General features: G+C 39.7%; 1 protein-coding gene across 4 annotated transcripts in view; it reads left to right on the forward strand.

Annotated features, from left to right (window-relative positions):
• LOC122658152 (thylakoid membrane protein TERC, chloroplastic) overlaps nt 1-16,404 on the forward strand; it is a 33,742-nt gene extending 17,338 nt beyond the window's left edge. The window contains exons 10-14 of one of the 4 annotated variants that reach the window (XM_043853061.1): nt 12,154-12,210; nt 12,320-12,398; nt 12,486-12,544; nt 15,818-15,875; nt 15,968-16,404. In XM_043853061.1, coding sequence (XP_043708996.1) covers nt 12,154-12,210; nt 12,320-12,398; nt 12,486-12,544; nt 15,818-15,875; nt 15,968-16,059 — 345 coding nt within the window. In that variant the 3' untranslated portion in view covers nt 16,060-16,404. Of the gene's footprint in view, nt 1-12,153; nt 12,211-12,319; nt 12,399-12,485; nt 12,545-15,385; nt 15,521-15,817; nt 15,876-15,967 lie in introns of those variants that run through there. The other 3 variants (XM_043853068.1, XM_043853083.1, XM_043853075.1) reach the window with 3 other exon arrangements.
• Nucleotides 16,405-18,845: the final 2,441 nt, after the last annotated feature.

Here is an 18,845-nt window from a genome sequence, read left to right on the forward strand (position 1 = left end):
AACTTTTTACTTATGATTCCATGCTTCTCAGAGCATGGAACTAAAAATACACCCCCAATGAGATATTTCCAATTAGAATATCTTATTAAAACATACAAAAATTAAAAAACAAAAGTAAACCAAAAAAAGGGTCTAAGGCGACTGCCCAGAAGAAAAAGCGTCCCAAGGCGCTTAAGGCGATGCCTTGGTGTCCAAGGCGCTCACCTTTCTGTTACACACTAAAGCGTCCAACCGCCTAGACCCTCTAAAACCGCCTGAACGCCATGGCGCCGCCTAGGCGACGCCTTGATAACTATGAAAATACCTTCGTCATTACAAATAAGATGAGTTGAGAATTATTGAAATCATAAAGTATAGTTGAATTTTAGTGTTTTGCCTCAGCATGGGTCTCCATCCTATTGAAATCTCTTATAGGAAACTCTTGGAAGTTCAAACATGTGGTAAATTTGTGTGAAAATGGGGAGGTTGTCCTTGTGCACATCCAGCTTCACGAAATTGTTATTAATATGAGGGGAAAAAGAATTGCCTCTAAAGAAGTGAATTATGCTGGAATCAAAGAAGTGAATTATTCTGGAATCATCAAGCTCATTTGGAAGATTGCCTCTAAACAGAAAAGCATTTGGGTTGACTGGATTTACTCGGGCCCTCTTCGCCAGGTCTCCATCTGGACGGCTTCAGCTTCCTTTGATTCATCTTGGGTCTGGCGCAAGATCCTAGACTCCCGCCATCTAGTCCTTCAAAACATTCACTCTTAGATTGGTGATGGGCTGTCGTCCTATCTTTGGCTCGATCACTGGCACCCAAGGGGGATCCTCATCCACTTGATAACTCCACAAATCATTTATGCTACTGGTCTTCACAGGCTCTCCTTGGTAGCTGACATCCTTGATCAGAATGGTGGTTTGTCCCCTCCTCCTACTTCCTATCCGGAGCTTACTCTCATCTGGAACGAGCTTCCCTCCATTTCCAGAAGGCTTTTGGGTAGAGGTGATTGTGTTTCTTGGTTGCAAGCAATTCCAATTCTTTCTCCTCCAAATCAGCTTGGGATCTTATTCGTCTGAAGGGTCAATTGGTTCCTTGGAGAAAGCTTCTTTGGTTCAAGCATCATATCCCTCGGCACTGCTTCACTGCTTGGAGGATCTTCTCCAACTACCTTCCAACCCAGGCCTTCCTCCGTCACTGCCACATTCCAGTTTCGCCCTCTTGCTGTCTCTGCTGGAACAATGTGGAAGATTCTGATCATCTCTTCTTTGAGTGCCCTACTGCAGCAGCAATTTGGAATGGTATCTTGTCTAAATGCTGGCCTACCCCTAGAAGAATCCTTCCCTTCTCCCGTGAATGGATTTGGATCGACATGACTTTTGCAAGTTCCTCTATCTGCGACATGGTCGGAAAGCTTGCTTTTTGTGCTACTCTTAACCACATTTGGATGGAGCGTAATATCAAGAAATGGACTACCAACTCTAGGTCTTATCAGCAGATTTGGGATTCCATTTCTTTTGAAATTAAGGCGAAAGTATCGTCTGCTCCTCCTCCTTCTTGTCTTAACAGCCCAAGGAACAGACTCATTGTTGTCTCTTGGGGTCTTTCTTCTGTCTCTCTTGTTGGTCCTAGCCCTCACTTGTGAGGGTTTGGTTCCTGATTCTTTGTTTTGTTGCTCCCCTTTCGGGGCCCTGTAATTTTTTCCCTCTTTGGTAATGAATTTCTTATTCACCCAAAAAAAAAAAAAAGAATTTTGTTCGGGAGTGTAGCCTATGCCAGTACTCCCCTGCAAGGTTTAAAGTATGGGTATCGGGTATCGTATTGGTCGGGCAATTTTAAGAGACGTATCATATCGTATTGAAGATACGTATCGATCAGTGCAAAAACGCATGAAAATGATCAAAATACACATGGAAATACATTTTTTGACAAAAAAAATATAAACAAGCAATATATGTCATATATCATACATATACACTAAGAATTGTGAATAATGTATAACTAGACAAGTGCGACACTTTGAAATTGTTATAAAAGATGAGATTTCTTACATGTTGTAATCGTCTATAGCCATGAAGAGTATTGGATTATGCAAAGGATGATGTTGTAGCACTCCTTGATTCATTTGTGAGTCCAAAAGTGTGAAAAACCAAGATTAAATGCAAGATTTTAGTCTTTTGGTTGAGAGTTTTCCTTCATTTTTCTGTTAGAATAGGAGTTGTATCTAGTCTATTAGTAAAAATGGTTTTTTTAATTCACCAAAAAAATTGTTTTTTTTTAATGGAATGTATCGGTATGTATTGAGTCGTATCGGCCGATACGTATCAATACATATTAAACCACCCACAGAACCCTTTACTAGACGTATCAATATGTATCTGTATCATATCGTATCGGCTCGTATCGGTTGATACATTTCGATATAATAAGAGAATTCATTTAAAAAAAAAAAAGGAGACATATTGGTATGTATTGTATCAACACCAACCGATACGATACGTATCGGTTGATACGATACGATACATACTGATACTTTAAACCATGCTCCCATGAGTCTATCTCTCTCCTCCCCATATGAAAAGGCAGCTCTGCTCCTTTGTTTTAAGGAGGAGAGAGATAGACACATGGGAGTGCTGGCGTAGGCCACACTCTCGGACAGAAAACTGCTTCCCTAATGTGAGATAATGAAAGTTAATGTGAATTAATGGCTATAGCAGCATTTGTGAACTGCTTTAGTTCTTTGACATCTGGGCTTGGTTTGGACACTTATTAGATTAGAAGTAATGGTTGGAGGCTCACAGTTAGTAAAGCTGGATTTGGGAAGAACCCAAAGGGGCCTGGGTCAATCAAATCTCATTTTTGAAAAAAGAATAAAAAATGATTAAATTATAGAAATATAGAAAATTGAAGAAAATAGAAAAGTAAGAAAACTGTCAAACCTAACTGGGAGGTTTTCTAAAAACCAGATGGTTTGATGCCCGGTTTTAGTCTTAAGTACTGAACCTGAAAGGGGGGAATTTCCCATCTAACTGGGTTCAACACTTCAACCATCCCGTTTGGTTTGGTTAAAACAATGCATGAAACCATAAATATCCGTGATTTAGGTGGAGCTGTTGCAAATTAGTGAAGAGTAGGATAAGCCCTGGAAAAGGGAGTGAAGAAACAATTGAATGGAATGAATGGAATGGCTTGTCGATGTGACACAACCCTCCACGATTTATTTATAATAATTCTGGAGAGAATTCCAGAATATGCAAATTACAATAATACCCCAATAGGATAGGGTAAAACAACTAGAACATAAATAGAACACAAACTCCCCCATGGGTCGACCCATGTTACAATAATACCCATATTCCAACACTCCCCCTCAAGTTGGTGCATAGATATCAGTCATGCCCAACTTGCACACTAGAGGTTGAAACACCTTTCTACTCAATCCTTTGGTGCACACATCAGCCAACTGGTCACCAGATTGAACATAGGGAACACACACAGTCCCATTATCCAGATTCTCCTTGATAAAATGACGATCAATTTCAATATGTTTCGTCCTATCATGCTGCACTGGATTATGGGCAATACTGATTGCTGATTTACTGTCGCAGTAGAGTTGCATAGGCAAAGTAATAGGAATGCTCAAATCTTGTAACAAGGTTTTAAGCCACAACAGCTCACAAATGCCAAGAGCCATTGTCACACCCCGGCCTGGTTCATAAGGGCTAAGTGTGACAGGATGTCCCAGACATCCAACCAAGATCACAATGCAATGTTCTATTCGCAGTTTCATTCACAACATACTGAATCAAAGTGCAGCGAAAGCAATTTAATAAGATGTAAGACAATAATTAAGGGAAACTAGTGATAACTGTTATATTTATATATGAACATTCATGTACAACTGGGTTACAATGTCGGTTCACAAAAGATGTAACATTAGCTCAAAAGACTATATACAGTAGGTACTACAAAAGTGATATAACAAAAAGGGGAGAAGAAGCCTGATCAGTCTGGGAGATCAGGAGAAAGAGCAGTCATCGCAGGAGCACGAAACATCATGCTCCACCAGAACAGTAGTGTCAACTCCATGGTCAACAGGAGAACCCTGAACAGCAGGAGTCCCCACAGAGATACAAGCAGCAACGACAGTAGTCTCATCTGTAAAATAGAGTAATCACGAGGAGTGAGCTCTCAATTGAGCCCAATAAGGGAATGCATGCAAAACATGTCGCAGCAATTATGATGAATGACCTATGTAGCATGTCCTAGCATGGATACTAAGTCTCATGAGGTTCAAGTACTACTGTGGTAGATGCTAACCTCGGTCCCGGAAACACATACCCAGACGTTGGTCACCCAAGCGAAACCATTCTACCACGGTGAGGACCCGCCAGGAAAGCATATCGCCAGGAAAGCACTAATCCAACAGACCCCCAATGACCAATCCTACTGTTTGTTCCCACAGCGGAATACACACGCTAACATGGGACAGTAAATGGCACCCCGGCATACCCTTTGGCTATACCACGGGTTGTCCAATACCTCACCCCCTGTTGGTAAGGGGTGTAGTATTGGGTTATGACATATCAGCCTAGCCCAATGCAATCTATGCATGAAGAACATGTATGGATAGCTGAGTTGTAAGAATAGACAGTACTTAACTTTCATCAATTAAATCATAACAATAAATATCAATGCAGATGCACATGCCAATGCAGCCTAGAATCACATGCAACTAGTGCAGAAGAAAATTAAGCTAAGAAACTACATGAACAGTGTACTGTTAATGAAACATGACATGGCACACAGAATAAACAAGAATTAAGTAAGAAACACACATAAATTAAGTCAAAATTCCCTTACCTGAAGTTGTAGATTTAGACTAGATCAACTACCCTCTTAGGATCCCAGCAATACAGACAAACACAGGATAAATAGTCCAAAGGCAGTCCTAAAACATTAGAACAGACCAAGTGTTAGGGTCAGAAGGCAGTCTAAGGTCTAACCAAGGGTCCAGGGGCATTTTTGTCCAAAAATTTTGGATCGGATTAGAGGGCAGAATTGGGGGGTTTTGTTCCTGGTGCATGGATCCTTGGATGCAAGGGTCCAATTTCATGATTTAGACTCAATTTAAGGTGGGTCAACTTAATTAGGTTGATTTAATTGAAAATCGATAACTAATTTGGGGAAATTGGTCAAATTAACCTAATTCACTATGCCAGGGTTCAATAGGTTTCATGTTTCAGCTGTAATTTGAAATTCAGCAGGAAACATATAACTTGACTCAAGATCTGAACCTCAATTGGGTCTAATTTGGTGTTCTAACCCTATTTTAAGATGGGTCAATTTAATTTAGGGGTTCAATTTCATGGTTTCAACCTATTCTAAGGTGGGTCAGCTCATATATTTGTTTAATTTCAAGAATTAAACCAAAATTAGAGGAATTAAATTATAGGTTCCAAATTGGTGGATTTAGGGTTCTAAAATTTGATCCCTAGATCCAGAATTAAACATAAGTAAAGGGATTGCCATGAATCTCAGGTGTAAGGGAGAGTAATTTGACTTAAATCAGTCCTAGAGACATTAAATTTTCAGTATAGCAGCTTGGTTAGGAGGCTTTAATGGCAGCCAGCAGCTTAGGCTGCAATAGGACTGAAATTAGAGAAGAAATTACATTCCAATTTGGGGATTTTGGGTATTTAACCCACATTGGAAAGTTAGGGTTCTATAATTTGGTTCATGGAATCAGATTTGGGGTCAATTTGGGAGGCAGCCATGATTTCCTGTTATGTCTGAACCTTATCTACCCTAAATCAGATTTATATAGGTCAAATTCCCATTTCCAAAGCTTGATTTACAGACTTTCATGGCTGCCAAGGGTTGAGAATGAAAAAGAGGAAAGAAGAGAGGGAGAAGACATGTCTAACAGCATGGAGATAGAAGGGAACCAACCTGATTTAGGTTTTAGAGAGCCAATAATAGCTTCAAATCCAGCTCTAATGGAAATCCAAGCTCAAATGTCCAACCGTAGCCTTAGGTTTCTTCTTCTCCTTCCTTCTTTCTTTTTTTTCCCCAAGCTGAATCGTTTTTTTCCTCTCTTGGTTTTGGTAGATGGATGAATAGTAAGGATAGGAATGCTTATATAGTAACTTAAGCACTAAGGGGTAATCTGGTCTTTTGAGCAATAATTACTTCTAAAACTGATTTTCAAATCAGTTTATAACCAGAAATCTGTTTTTATTGTTCTAATCTAACCATAGAGCGACGTCAGACGACATCAGGGATAATCCGAACACGGGTAACTACTATGGACAGCATTCCCCACTGGGGATGCGGGTCCCACAGTGGTAGATTTACTAAAATACCCCTCTAACTCTATTTGGTCATACAATCGGCATATAAATACATTTAAACTATACTTACAATGCATTTAGTTTATGGAGAGACTCTGCATGCCCTCCAGGTAGCAGATCCAACACAGGTAGCTTAGATGCGGGACCCCACTAGGGTTCTCTGACTCCAGAAGGGCAAGTTGAGAAGAAGACTCCCTGGAATCCTCCATAGGTTTGTCGGGGGATTGATCTAAGACCTCAATCGATGCAGCCCATAGCATCGAGGCAAGCATCGACACGGAACTGGAACCTGAAATCACGTAAGTTCCAAAAGTTTAAATTTATTGCGGATTGTACAGCCATAGCTCTAAATTCAGCCTCTGCACTGGAACGGGCAACCACAGTTTGCTTCTTGCTGCGCCATGTAACACAATTTCCACCCACAAATGTACAGTAACCCGTGGTGGATTTTCGATCCTGAGAGCCAACCCAATCTGAGTCAGTGTAGGCCTTAATCTGGAGATGGTTATGACAAGACAATAAAACTCCTTTACCAGGGGCAGACTTCAAGTATCTCAAAGTTCGGAACACTGCTTCCAGATGGTTAAATCGAGGGTCATGCATAAATTGACTAATAAGGCTCATAGCATAGGCAATGTCAGGGCTAGTGTGAGATAAATAAATGAGATGCCCGACTAACCGCTGATATCTTTCCTTGTCCACTGGTTCCCCATCAGTGTCTCGGAAATGAGCATTATGCTCTATAGGAGTATCCACAAGAGAACAGCCTAGCATGCCAATTTCTGAAAGAAGATCTAGAGTATACTTGCGTTGAGATAAAAATAGCCCTTGGGAAGAATGGGCTACTTCAATCCCTAGAAAATAGCGAAGTATGCCTAGATCCTTAATCTCAAATTCCTTGGCCAAATAAGTCTTCAACTTGGAAATTTCAGCAGGGTTATTGCCAGTGACCACTATATCATCAACATATACGATGAGAAGAGTAATGATGTTGCCCGTCTTCTTGATAAACAAGGTGTGATCTGCATTGCTTTGTTTATACCCAAAAGTCACCATGGCCTTCTGAAAGCGACCAAACCATGCACGTGGTGATTGTTTCAGACTATACAAAGCCCGTTTAAGTTTACACACCTTGCCTTGAGTCGCAGCAGATGAGAATCCAGGAGGAATATCCATATATACTTCTTCCTCTAATTCACCATGGAGGAAAGCATTTTTAACATCAAGTTGCTGTAGACTCCATCCCAGGTTCACAGCACAAGAGAGGATAACCCTGATAGTGTTCATTTTGGCAACCGGCGCAAAAGTCTCCAAATAGTTTATCCCATATGTTTGTGTAAACCCGCGAGCAACCAGCCTTGCTTTAAAGTGGTCAACAGTGCCATCAGCTTTTTGTTTAATCTCAAATACCCACTTGCAGCCCACAGTCTTCTTTTGTGGTGGAAGAGTAACCAGATCCCATGTACCATTTTTCTTAAGAGCTTGCATTTCTTCAACCATGGCCTCTTTCCACCTAACATCTGCAAATGCCTCCTGCCAAGTCTGTGGTATGGAAACAGAAGATAAAGAGGAAACAAAAGCATGAAATGAGGGGGACAAAGATTCATACGAAACAACCTGAGAGATTGGATGTTGCGTACAAGATCTTTTTCCCTTCCTAAGGGCAATGGGTAAATCAAGTGATGGATCAGAAATAATAGGAGCAGAATGTGAATGTGGAGGATCATAAATATTACCAGAGAAAGTCTCATTCAGTCCTGGTTCAGAGGACAACTCTTAGTTCGGTAATGCTGCAGTGGTGGGCTGTATTTGCCCCTTTTTCTTTCGATAATACTGCTGCTTAAAGTCTTTCTCTGGCTGAACCCGCTGCTGCTCCCCCTAGACAGCATCATCTTCTAAAGGTACATGATAATCATCAATGGGCTCATGGAGGGAAGGAGGAATATGGATCGGCACATCTTCTCGAGGTGGTGTAGACTGCCCCTGAAGAGGTGTCGAAGAGGGAAAGAAAGCCACAACCTCATGAAAAACAACATCCATGGAAACGAAAAAACGACAAGAGGAGAGATGATAACATTTATACCCTTTTTGGGTAGGGGAATAACCAAGAAAAATACAGCGGAGACCGCGAGGATCAAGCTTACCATGGGCATAGTGGTTACGCACAAAACACACACATCCAAAAACCTTAGGAGGAATGATGTAAGAAGAAGAACCCCTTGAAAGATCAAGAGGAGATTTATAGTCAAGGATCCAAGAGGGCATTCTATTAATAAGATAAGCTGGTGTTAAAACAGCCTCGCCCCAAAAATGAAAGGGAACATGCATTTCAAATATAATGGAGCGAGCAACATCAAGAAGATGCCGATTCTTGCGTTCAGCCATTCCATTTTGAGGTGGAGTGTCGACGCAACTAGTCTGATGAATAATACCTTGAGTTGCAAGAAATAATTGGAATGCCTCATCTAAATATTCACGACCATTGTCACTTCGAAGAGTTTGATTGGTGGCTTGAAACTGAGTTTTAACCATGCTATAAAAGACCTTAAAGCAAGAAAACACTTCACTTTTGTGCCTCATTAAATAAACCCAAGTGGTGCGTGTGTGACAATCAATAAATGTGACAAACCACTTAAAACCAGAAATAGAAGAGGTGCGTGAGGGACCCCAAACATCAGAATGAATCATAGAAAAAGGTTTGGAACATCTTTTATTTGAACTAGAATAAATAGAACGAGTTTGTTTTGCAAAAACACAGGCCTCACATAATAAAGATTGAGGATTACAATGCTGAAATAAACTAGGAAAAAACTTAGCTAATGTTCCTAAAGGTGGATGGCCCAATCGACGATGCCAACGATGTAATTCAGAGAGATGATGGTCAGCGGAAGTAGCAGTAAGAGCCTGTCCAGACTTGGCAGCAGCAGTACTAGAGATAAGATCATCGTCGAGCAAATAAAGTCCACCACGCATTCTACCAGCTCCAATCATTCTCCCTGTCCCCAAGTCCTGAAAGACACAATGAGAAGGATAAAAAACAGCTTTACAATTGAGGTCAGAAGTTAAACTACTGATAGAAAGCAAATTGGAAGTTAATTTAGGAACATGCAAGACAGAGGACAAAGATAAAGAAGGAGAACAATGGACAGCTCCCTTCTCGGATACAGAGGAAAGAGAGCCATCTGCGATTTTGATTTTATCTTTGCTTGAAGAAGGAAAATAACGAAAAAATAAATTTGATGTACCAGTCATGTGATCAGTGGCTCCGGAATCGATTATCCAAGGATGAGATAATGCCGAAGCACACTGACCGGCAAAAGAAATACCTAGTTGGGAGAAAACAAGGGTGGATTCAGAAGAGGGAACCACATTCGAGGTAGAGGCAGATGTAGATGGAGATGTGAGAGACCTAAGATTGGTCATCATACAACGAAATACAGCAAGCTCCTTTGCAGAAAGAGTGGCATTAGGGGCTGGTTCAGTAGCTTCAGAAATGTTGGCCTGTGCACCACCACGATTACCACGACCACGGTCACTACCACGACCATTAGAAGAATCAGATGGCCGACCATGCAATTTCTAGCAAAAATCCACAGTATGTCGTTCTTTTCCACAATGGGTACATTTAAGAGGTTCCTTCTCAGACGAAGAACGGGTACCAGTATTAGAAGAACCACCCCCAGAAGTTGTTAAAGCTGATCTCTCTGGCTGGGCAGGTGGTAACATAGTGGAACGACGAGTATCCTCCAGCTGAATCATAGAGTAGGCTTGCTCCAAATTGGGAAAAGGGGAACGATTCAAAATTTGAGACCGAAGCTGATCATACTCCACATTAAGTCCAGTAAAAAAAGTATAAACTCTGAATTTATCCTCCCTTTGCTGAAATTTGGTAATATCGGAAGGGCAATCAAGTTGAAAGTTGTCATAGTAATCAAGCTCTTACCATAGACTACGGAGTTCAGAGTAGTATTGGGACAAAGTAAGTTCACCCTGTTGAGTTGCATGGAGTTTTCTTTGAATATCATAAACCTGTGCATCATTCCCCACCTGGGAATATGTATCTTTAGCAGCCTTCCAGATTTTTGCAGCTGTATCAAGGAGTACATAGCCACGGGCTATGGATGGAGTCATAGCACTGAGGAGAAAGGACTTAACCAGGGAGTTATTGGAACTCCACTTATTTTGTAATGGACCAGCATCACGTGGTTTAACAGTAGTCCCATATATATAGCCCTTATAGCCCCTTGAATCAATGGAGAGAAATACTGATGTAGACCAGAGTAAATAATTTGTACCATCGAGCTTCACAGGGCTGACAGGAAAGGAGAGATGATCGTGATGATTCCCTTGTGTGACAGATGGGCCAGTGGATACCACAGTAGAGTCCTCTGAATCAGGCATACTTATGAGGCTATCAACCAACAATTAAGAGGCCAAAAAATACAGAGATGATGTTCCAAAAAATTCAGATATGAAATCTTCAAAAATAGTCTCGGTTCGGTTGAAGAAGACCTGATCCCTTGTGGTGTCGATCTTAAAGTGCTGAAATCTGATGGGAAAAAATTTAAGATGAAGACCAGAAGAGACCTGGAGTGCCGAGAACCAAAAAACAAACTAGAACTGTTGAACTGTTGAGTATCGAGTCCAAAAAAAATCCTGCAGTTGTGCAATCTTCAAAAAAAATTCTGCAGATGTTGAATCTGTAAAAACTGAGTCTGCAGATCTTCAAACTTCCAAAAAACTGATCTCAGTTTGTATGGAGATCATAAAAAATTTGAAAAGAAAAAAGAGGTAAAGGCTAGGGCAGGTACTAGATCATATTAGATCACCTCCAAGTACCGCCCTCATGGGAGAGAAGAGACCTTAGGAGAAGAGAGTCTCGGTTTAGGGTTTTAAGAGGGCTAGGTTAATCGATCTAAGAGATCAATCTTTAAGAAGGCAGAGATGGGAGAAGGAGGGAGAAGGCAGAGATCGATTTGAATTTAGGAACTTATTTCTCAGGTATCGATAGTAGCTCTGATACCATGAAGAAACAATTGAATGGAATGGCTTGTCGATGTGACACAGCCCTCCACGATTTATTTATAATAATTCTGGAGAGAATTCCAGAATATACAAATTACAATAATACCCCAATAGGATAGGGTAAAACAACTAGAACATAAATAGAGCACAAACTCCCCCATGGGTCGACCCATGTTACAATAATACCCATATTCCAACAGGGAGAAACAAGTTCAAACTCTCCTTTCAATTGATTGTCAAGATTCTGACTCTTTGTGCTTCTAGTTGTTCAACTTCCTTTTCGCCTTTTTTTTCAAGTAAAGAACATGTTAGCCTAGTGAGAGAAATGGTACCAACCTCTATTTTATGTTCTAAAAATAAAGACAACTGAAACAAATGTAGAAATAACTAGGAACTCCGTATCAACCAAAATAATACGAGGATTAACTTGACTCAAATCCAATTGCAAACAAAAGTTGTTAATCCCAGTATATGAGAGATACTTTTGTTGTCCCAAAATAAGGAAATTCAAAATTGCCAAATCAGGAACCAAACATAATTTGAATTACCATAATTTCTTTTTCTGCATCAGCTGGTGAGATTATAGCTTCAGGTTAACAATTTCAGTCTGCTACATTTCCGATGTTGCTTAAATCTCTCACTGACCATGCTGAGTGTATTCTAAGAATAAGCCAATAAGGAAATATGGGAATTGGTTATATTAGTATATATCAACAATCACATGGTAGTGTAGATATCACTATGTTGTGTTAGTTATGCTTGATCTTTTAATGATCTTGAACATTTTGGGCAGGCCACACCTTTGCTTCTCACAGTAGCAGTTATTGAGCTCAGTGATATTGCTTTTGCTGTAGGGTTTCTAATACCTTATCCATCTCCCGCATTGTATTTCCAGTATTTTATGTTCTCTCTGGTTTATGTTAAAATGGGAATATGAGTTAACCTTTTCTTTCCTTCAGGTTGACTCAATACCAGCAGTTTTTGGTGTTACACGAGATCCTTTCATAGTTTTCTCTTCGAATTTATTTGCAATTTTAGGTAATATATTTTTTTATGTCTTCATTCTTATAGTTGCTCTAGTCATTGAAACAATTCAAAATTATATCGTATTATCATGCCATGTAGGTTTAAGGTCGCTGTACGTGCTTATTTCTGAAAGTATGTCTGAGTTGGAGTATTTGCAGGTGACTCATAATATTTCTCTACCTGATTCTATGCTGAGAAATTTTCACTTCTTACTCTCGCTTTTTTATTATATAAGGTTCTTATTGTACACCCTATGTTCAAATCTGCACCTGCTTGTGGCAATATAGAGTTCTAAGCATATGAACCAGGTGAAAATATCATCACCTGATAGTGATGCTTGAATTATTAATTGTTTATTATGATTTATTATTACTTCTTTTCTCATCTGACCCATTTAGTTGGGATGAGGCATAATTGAATTGAGCTTAGGAATCCATGTTTCATCTTGGTTTAGGCATTTATTAGGCGAGGCACTTGGCCCAAATGAGGTCCCAATAGAAGTGTGGAATCGAGTTTGAAGGAGAAGCATTTAGTAGCTTAGGCATAATTGAGTTGAAGAGCTTAGGAATCGACCCATTTAGTAGTAGGGTTGTCAACAGGCCGGGCTGGGCATGTTAAAAATCTAGCCCAACCCTAGGGGTCTTAAAGTCAGCCCAGCCCGGCCCTGCCAGGGCCTAACAAACCCTCGACCCAGACCCAACCCTGCCAGGGTTTACCCTAGCTCGACCCGACTCTGATTCGGCAGGGCCGGACCGGGTTGGCCCTGATTGATCCTGAATTTCATGTCATAGCAAATTATAATTGTAATTGTTAAGAGAGATAATGACATAAATTATAATTGTAATTGTAATTAATATATATATATATATATGCATTGTAATCAATACAGGGCCGGGCTCAGCCCGAGGCCTCAACCTAGGGCCTGGAAAAAAGTAAACATAATCACACACTCTCAAAGAGTAAACTCAACCAAACTTTTATTCAATTCACTATCCCCATTGTTGGGTTACATACAAGTATTTAAGGAAAGAAATATCAAGACTCCTAGTTGGACTATGAAACTAAAATAACTTGCAATTTCAAACTCTAACTTTATCTAGCTCCTACGTAGTCAATTCAAAACAAATAAAAGACTTAAATAAATTACCTACTAAATAACTAATTCCAACCCTTGTTGGACCAAAAACCATTGGACCAGTTCTGTTTGGGTTTGGGTCTCCAAATCCTATCATGCTGGTCCAACCAGCCAAGTGATACTGCATCCGAGGATGAAGACACAACCTCAGTAACCATATTCTTTGTGTCTGCTATCATCCTTACGTCACAGACAACTCAGAAATCAAAATCAGCAACTATTGACAAATATCAGCAACCAAAAACATACCAGCCCCCAAAAACTTGAACCAACTCCAAAATAAAATAGCGATCAGCATACTATGATGTTTGTATAAGGAGTCAGGGGGTGAGAACATCCCCTCTTAATGTAGTCACAACCTCTGGTTTGTGTCAGTCACAATCTAGTCAAAGAAAAGGAAGAGTGAAAGGAGAACATGATCTTGATTAGATGTGCAGCAGTGCTTAAGGATTTGGCTCTGATACCATGTAAATAATAAAGAAGGAATGAAAAAGGAGGGAGGAGAGAAACGAAAGAGAGTGCTGCAATCCTAGGAGTCACTTCCGTTGAGTGCGACTTCCCACTAATCTATTCAATATATAGATGGAATAAGAGTCCAATTACATAACTTCTATAGTGGTTGACTGGCCTAATGAAATAAGGGGCAAAAGAGGAAAACAATCAAAGAGAAAAGAGAGGAGTGATCTCGTGATTAGCGCTAATCATGATTCCTCCCCCTTAGCCTGATAACTCCTAATAATATTGTTTGTGGATGAGACAAAAGCAGGGATTAACACAAAGTTGGAGTTATGGAGGTCAACCTTGGAATCAAAAGGTGTTAAGATGAGTAAAACGAAAATGGAGTATATGGTGTGTAACTCTAGTTACTCTAGGACGTATGATGAGGTGGTGAAAATTGATGAGATGGAGATTCTGCAAAGTGATTATTTAGGTATCTTAGCTCAATCATAAATAAAGAAGGTGATATAGATGATGATGTTTCACAGAGGATTAAAATAGGATGGATGAAGTGCAGAGATGCATCTGGAGTGTTGTGTGATCAACGTATTCTTTTAAAACTTCAAGGAAAATTTTATAAGACAGTCATACGACCAGGCTATGATGTATAATGTAGAATGTTGGGCTATTAAGAAGCTTGATGTAGATAAACTCAGTGTAGCGGAGATGAGGATGTTGAGATGGATGTGTGGAAAAACTAGAAAGGATAAAGTAAGGAATGATCATATTAGAGCTGATTTGGGAGTAGCTCTGATACATGACAAGCTACAAGAAAGTGGTTTGAGGTGGCATGGCCATGTTCAATAGAGGCCTTTGGATGCTTTTGTATAGAGAAGTGATTTGATTCAAATTGAAGGAACTAAAAGAGCCAAGGGCAGACCTAAAATGACCCTAGGAGAAGTGGTGAGGAAAGACATGCATAGCTTAAGTTTTGTATCGAGGATGACCTCGAATAGAGCTGATTGGAGGGCATTGATCCATGTAGTCGACTCCATTTAGTTGGGATAAGGCTAAGTTGTTGTTGTTCTAGGCATAATTGCGTTGAGCTCAGTTTTATTTTCTACAGGAAGCACAAGCAATAGGGGTAGTGTGATACTTGGAAATTTATGCAAGGTTTTGTAAATAATTTATTCGATAGAAGCTGTCGGTGTAAAATTGTTGCTGTGTCTTTGTAATTTTAGTTTTAGTGTTATCATACCATTTGCACTGCAAAATCTATTCTGTTGAGGCTTTGTAAGGCTTGCAGGTCAGTATCAATGAAGGCATTTCTGGAAGTAGGAAATCAAACTTTAGATTAAACCTTTGCAGGATTCAAAAGACTTCTATTTGAGTTTTATGTAGGCTTGAGAGTTATTTTTTTGGATAGGCTAGGCTGGAGAGACTTGATCAGTCACCTACCGTACATCTATCAAATATCTCATTCCTCCCTCCCCCAGATTCAGTGGTTGTCACTTGTTTTTATGGAATTTAATGGTCTTGCAACATGCATGATGAGATTCTTCATGGTTGTGTGTCTGTGTGTTCATAATCACCATGGTGACAGTTATAGATAAACATTTAAAGCATTTCCTTTTCATTTTTCCATACATCTACGATCTATCAAATATCTCATTCCCCTCCAAATTCAGTCGTTGTCACTTGTTTTTATGGAATTTAATTGTCTTGCAACATATGAATGATGAGATTCCTGGACAATCTCGCTTCCCCCTCCGTCACAATTTTGTTTGTGTGCTTTTCGTAATCACCATGTTGACAACTAGAGATGACCATTTGAAGCATTTCCTTTCTATTTTTTCAGCCTGCTATCAGCATTGTTCTGGGTTTTATTGGGTGCAAAATGATCTTGGATTTCTTTGGTGGGTATCATCAAACCACAAATTTTGTTGCCTTTATTTTCTCTGCTTTTTAACCCATGGAGGTACATTTAGCTGGACCATTCTTCCTGCAGGATACCATGTGTCAACTGAGGTTTCTCTGGGTTTCGTAGCAACTAGTCTTAGTGGTGGGGTGCTGTTGAGTCTCATGAAGAAGTCCCACTGAAGGAACTGATGAAGAAAGAAGTGGTGGGAAGATTTTTTTTTCTTCTCCCTTCGAGTACTAGTCAAGCAGCCATGTTGCTCATTTCCGTTTCCTTCCGAGTTTTCGGTCAATCCCTGAAGAGATATACATGGTGATTGAAGGTTTCTCTAATTGTTCATAGGTTAATTATAGTGTTCATTGCTCCATGATTACATCATTAACCAAGTAACCTATGAACTCATTGCTACAGTAGATGGGTTTTTTTTGTATTTTAGTTGCCTCTTAGGGAGCTATGTAGTCTTGTAGAGTCGAGAGTCGAAAAATGTTACAAGAGCATCTGTACAATAGTGAATAAAATTTGTACAACAGGAGCTTAATTACCTGTACATGAATTATAGTGTACAACTCAGTCACTATGCAATTGAAAATTCTTATTGTTTGGGCTTGTTTGCTGTTTTATGCACATTAATCAAACCAGTGTGTGTGCTGCTTATAAATGCTATTTAAGTAGAAATGATGTTTCAAATTTTTAGTGAGTGGAAAATCTCCACCTGAAAATAAGAGAATTTTTGGAAACTAATTAAAGTAACCGTGCTGTCCCATCACTTGCATTCTATCTGTCTTTAATGGTTTTCTTGCGGGGTTATATACACGAAAGTTCATAGTTTTATTGGTAGAAATTTTCTTCTTGCTGACTACTTAGGCAGTAAATTTTTAAAAATGTGTGAACTTCTAGTGAAATTTCTGGTAAAAACTGATTGAATTGCGATGTAAATTTTCTGGTAAAAAAATTGAGATTTAATTGTGATGAATTTACTGGGGTTGTATCATTTGGATTTTGGGGAGCTTAGTAACTTTACATCCCCATTTTCATTCTTTTGGGTGGTGAAGGGAACCTGAGTCAATGCAGGGTAGTGGATGGAGTTCAGATGCAGATGTCCCACGATGAATCAGATATTCAGTTGTGAAGTCTGAATTTGAGCGATAAAGATGCTCTAGAAAGAGAGATTTAAGTTTGGTATTCCAGGATATCAGATACCAGGAGTGAATTCAGCAGGATGGTCTTATCTATTTTTTTTAGATGGCAAGTTTGCTTTGCTTGCTGTAGGGAGTTTTAATTTGTCTCGTCATATGGAACCAGAATTAGTTAGTATCCGGACAGGTCTCCAGCATGCGTCCAGTTTAGGGATGAAGGTGAAAGAAGTGTGGTGCTCCAATCAACGGATTGTCGAGTCTCTTCCAACTCCAACACATACTACTTGGCTTTGGCCACTTCTCAAGGAATTTGTGTATATAAGTACCATACGACAAGACATTACATTTAATACTAAGGGGGATCCTTTCTGTTTTGCGATGGATTATAATCTAGTTAAAAATGCTCAAACAAGGAACTACATCTCTGTATCTTTTGCCTAGTTGTAATTTGTTTTCTTTTCTCATAAAAAAAGAACGAAAAAAGTTTGGTATTCCTATAGAGCTGGAGAAAGAAGCTGTAGAAACATAACTCATAATAAGATCGATGCAATCAAACAATAATTCCTTGTCTCGAGATGCTTCATAAAGTGAGAAAAAGAGATTGGATCTAGTTTCTCATCACTGATCACCCACAGTGAAGTGAATCCCCATCTTTATTGACAGTGGATGAGACTTTGAGGACAATGTGGGACTTCATACAATAGGAGGTTGGGTAAAGAGTGTTAAGTTTGGTATCCGGAAACCAATTCCCACTCTCCCACACCCCAACCTTCACCCCCGCCTTTCTTTTAAAGGAAAAAGGTTCTCTGAGCTGTCAGGGCAAAGTACATTGGCACTTTTGTGTCTCTATCTTTCCTTACTCACATGAAATGACCTTGCAGCCATCCTATGCAAGATACCGTATTATCACATTTCATTGGTGCATTCCCCCTATGCCTTTACTCAGACACCTGTCTCCCAAAGATTTGAGGTGGTACACCGTGGAATTACTCTAGCTTTTGTTGTCTCAAGTAACCATTTTCCTTTTTAATGCGTTCCTTTCTACAAAGATAACAGGTTCAAGCATACGTGATCTTACATGCTTCATTCCATGTTTAGTAGGATCCGGGAGACATTGCTTTGGCAGATTGATCTGAAATTTTAAATGGGAACAAGGCCTAGGAATTTACCTGGTCTCACCAACCAGATAGCAGATTTAAGTGCCTATTGAGAATATTCTTTCCATCAATTCCCTTTTTGGAAAAACAGGTTCTATTATTATAGAACTTTCCTTCACCGCGAGACTTGAGGGTGTTTGGTGGACCCAGGGGTATTTTCGATCCCGTATTGTAGGTGGTGGGGGGGAAGGTAATTAAGACCCTACTATGGTGGGTGAACTCTCCTCCACGGGTAGAGGAAAACTTCAATCTCTCTGTATATGCCACAAGGCATATCTTGGACTTGGATTGAGACTTACCTGCCCCACACAAGAGGTGGTGTTGGTGATATGGAATACATGTGCTGAATGCCAATAACCAACTTAGCTGCCACATGGGTATATGGCAGTTGATGAAGACTTGTACAAGTAAAAGCTTTATTTTCTTGGTACGAAAAACCAGAACCTGCCCAATTATTAGGGACTAAACAAAATACAAAAATAAATGCGTAAACATCATTTGGTTTTGAAGGAAATTGCACCAACCCCAGTTACTAAAACTTTACAGCGAGTTCATATGATCGATGTACCAGAAACAATTACTGTTGAGACTGTAAAACAGTTCTTTAGCAAGTATGTGAGGAAGTCCGACCATTCGTTTGCCATCGTCATCTTCATCTCCAGATCAAACTAACGG

This window comes from Telopea speciosissima, chromosome 1 (assembly GCF_018873765.1).
Source record: "Telopea speciosissima isolate NSW1024214 ecotype Mountain lineage chromosome 1, Tspe_v1, whole genome shotgun sequence".
NCBI classification, from domain to species: domain Eukaryota; kingdom Viridiplantae; phylum Streptophyta; class Magnoliopsida; order Proteales; family Proteaceae; genus Telopea; species Telopea speciosissima.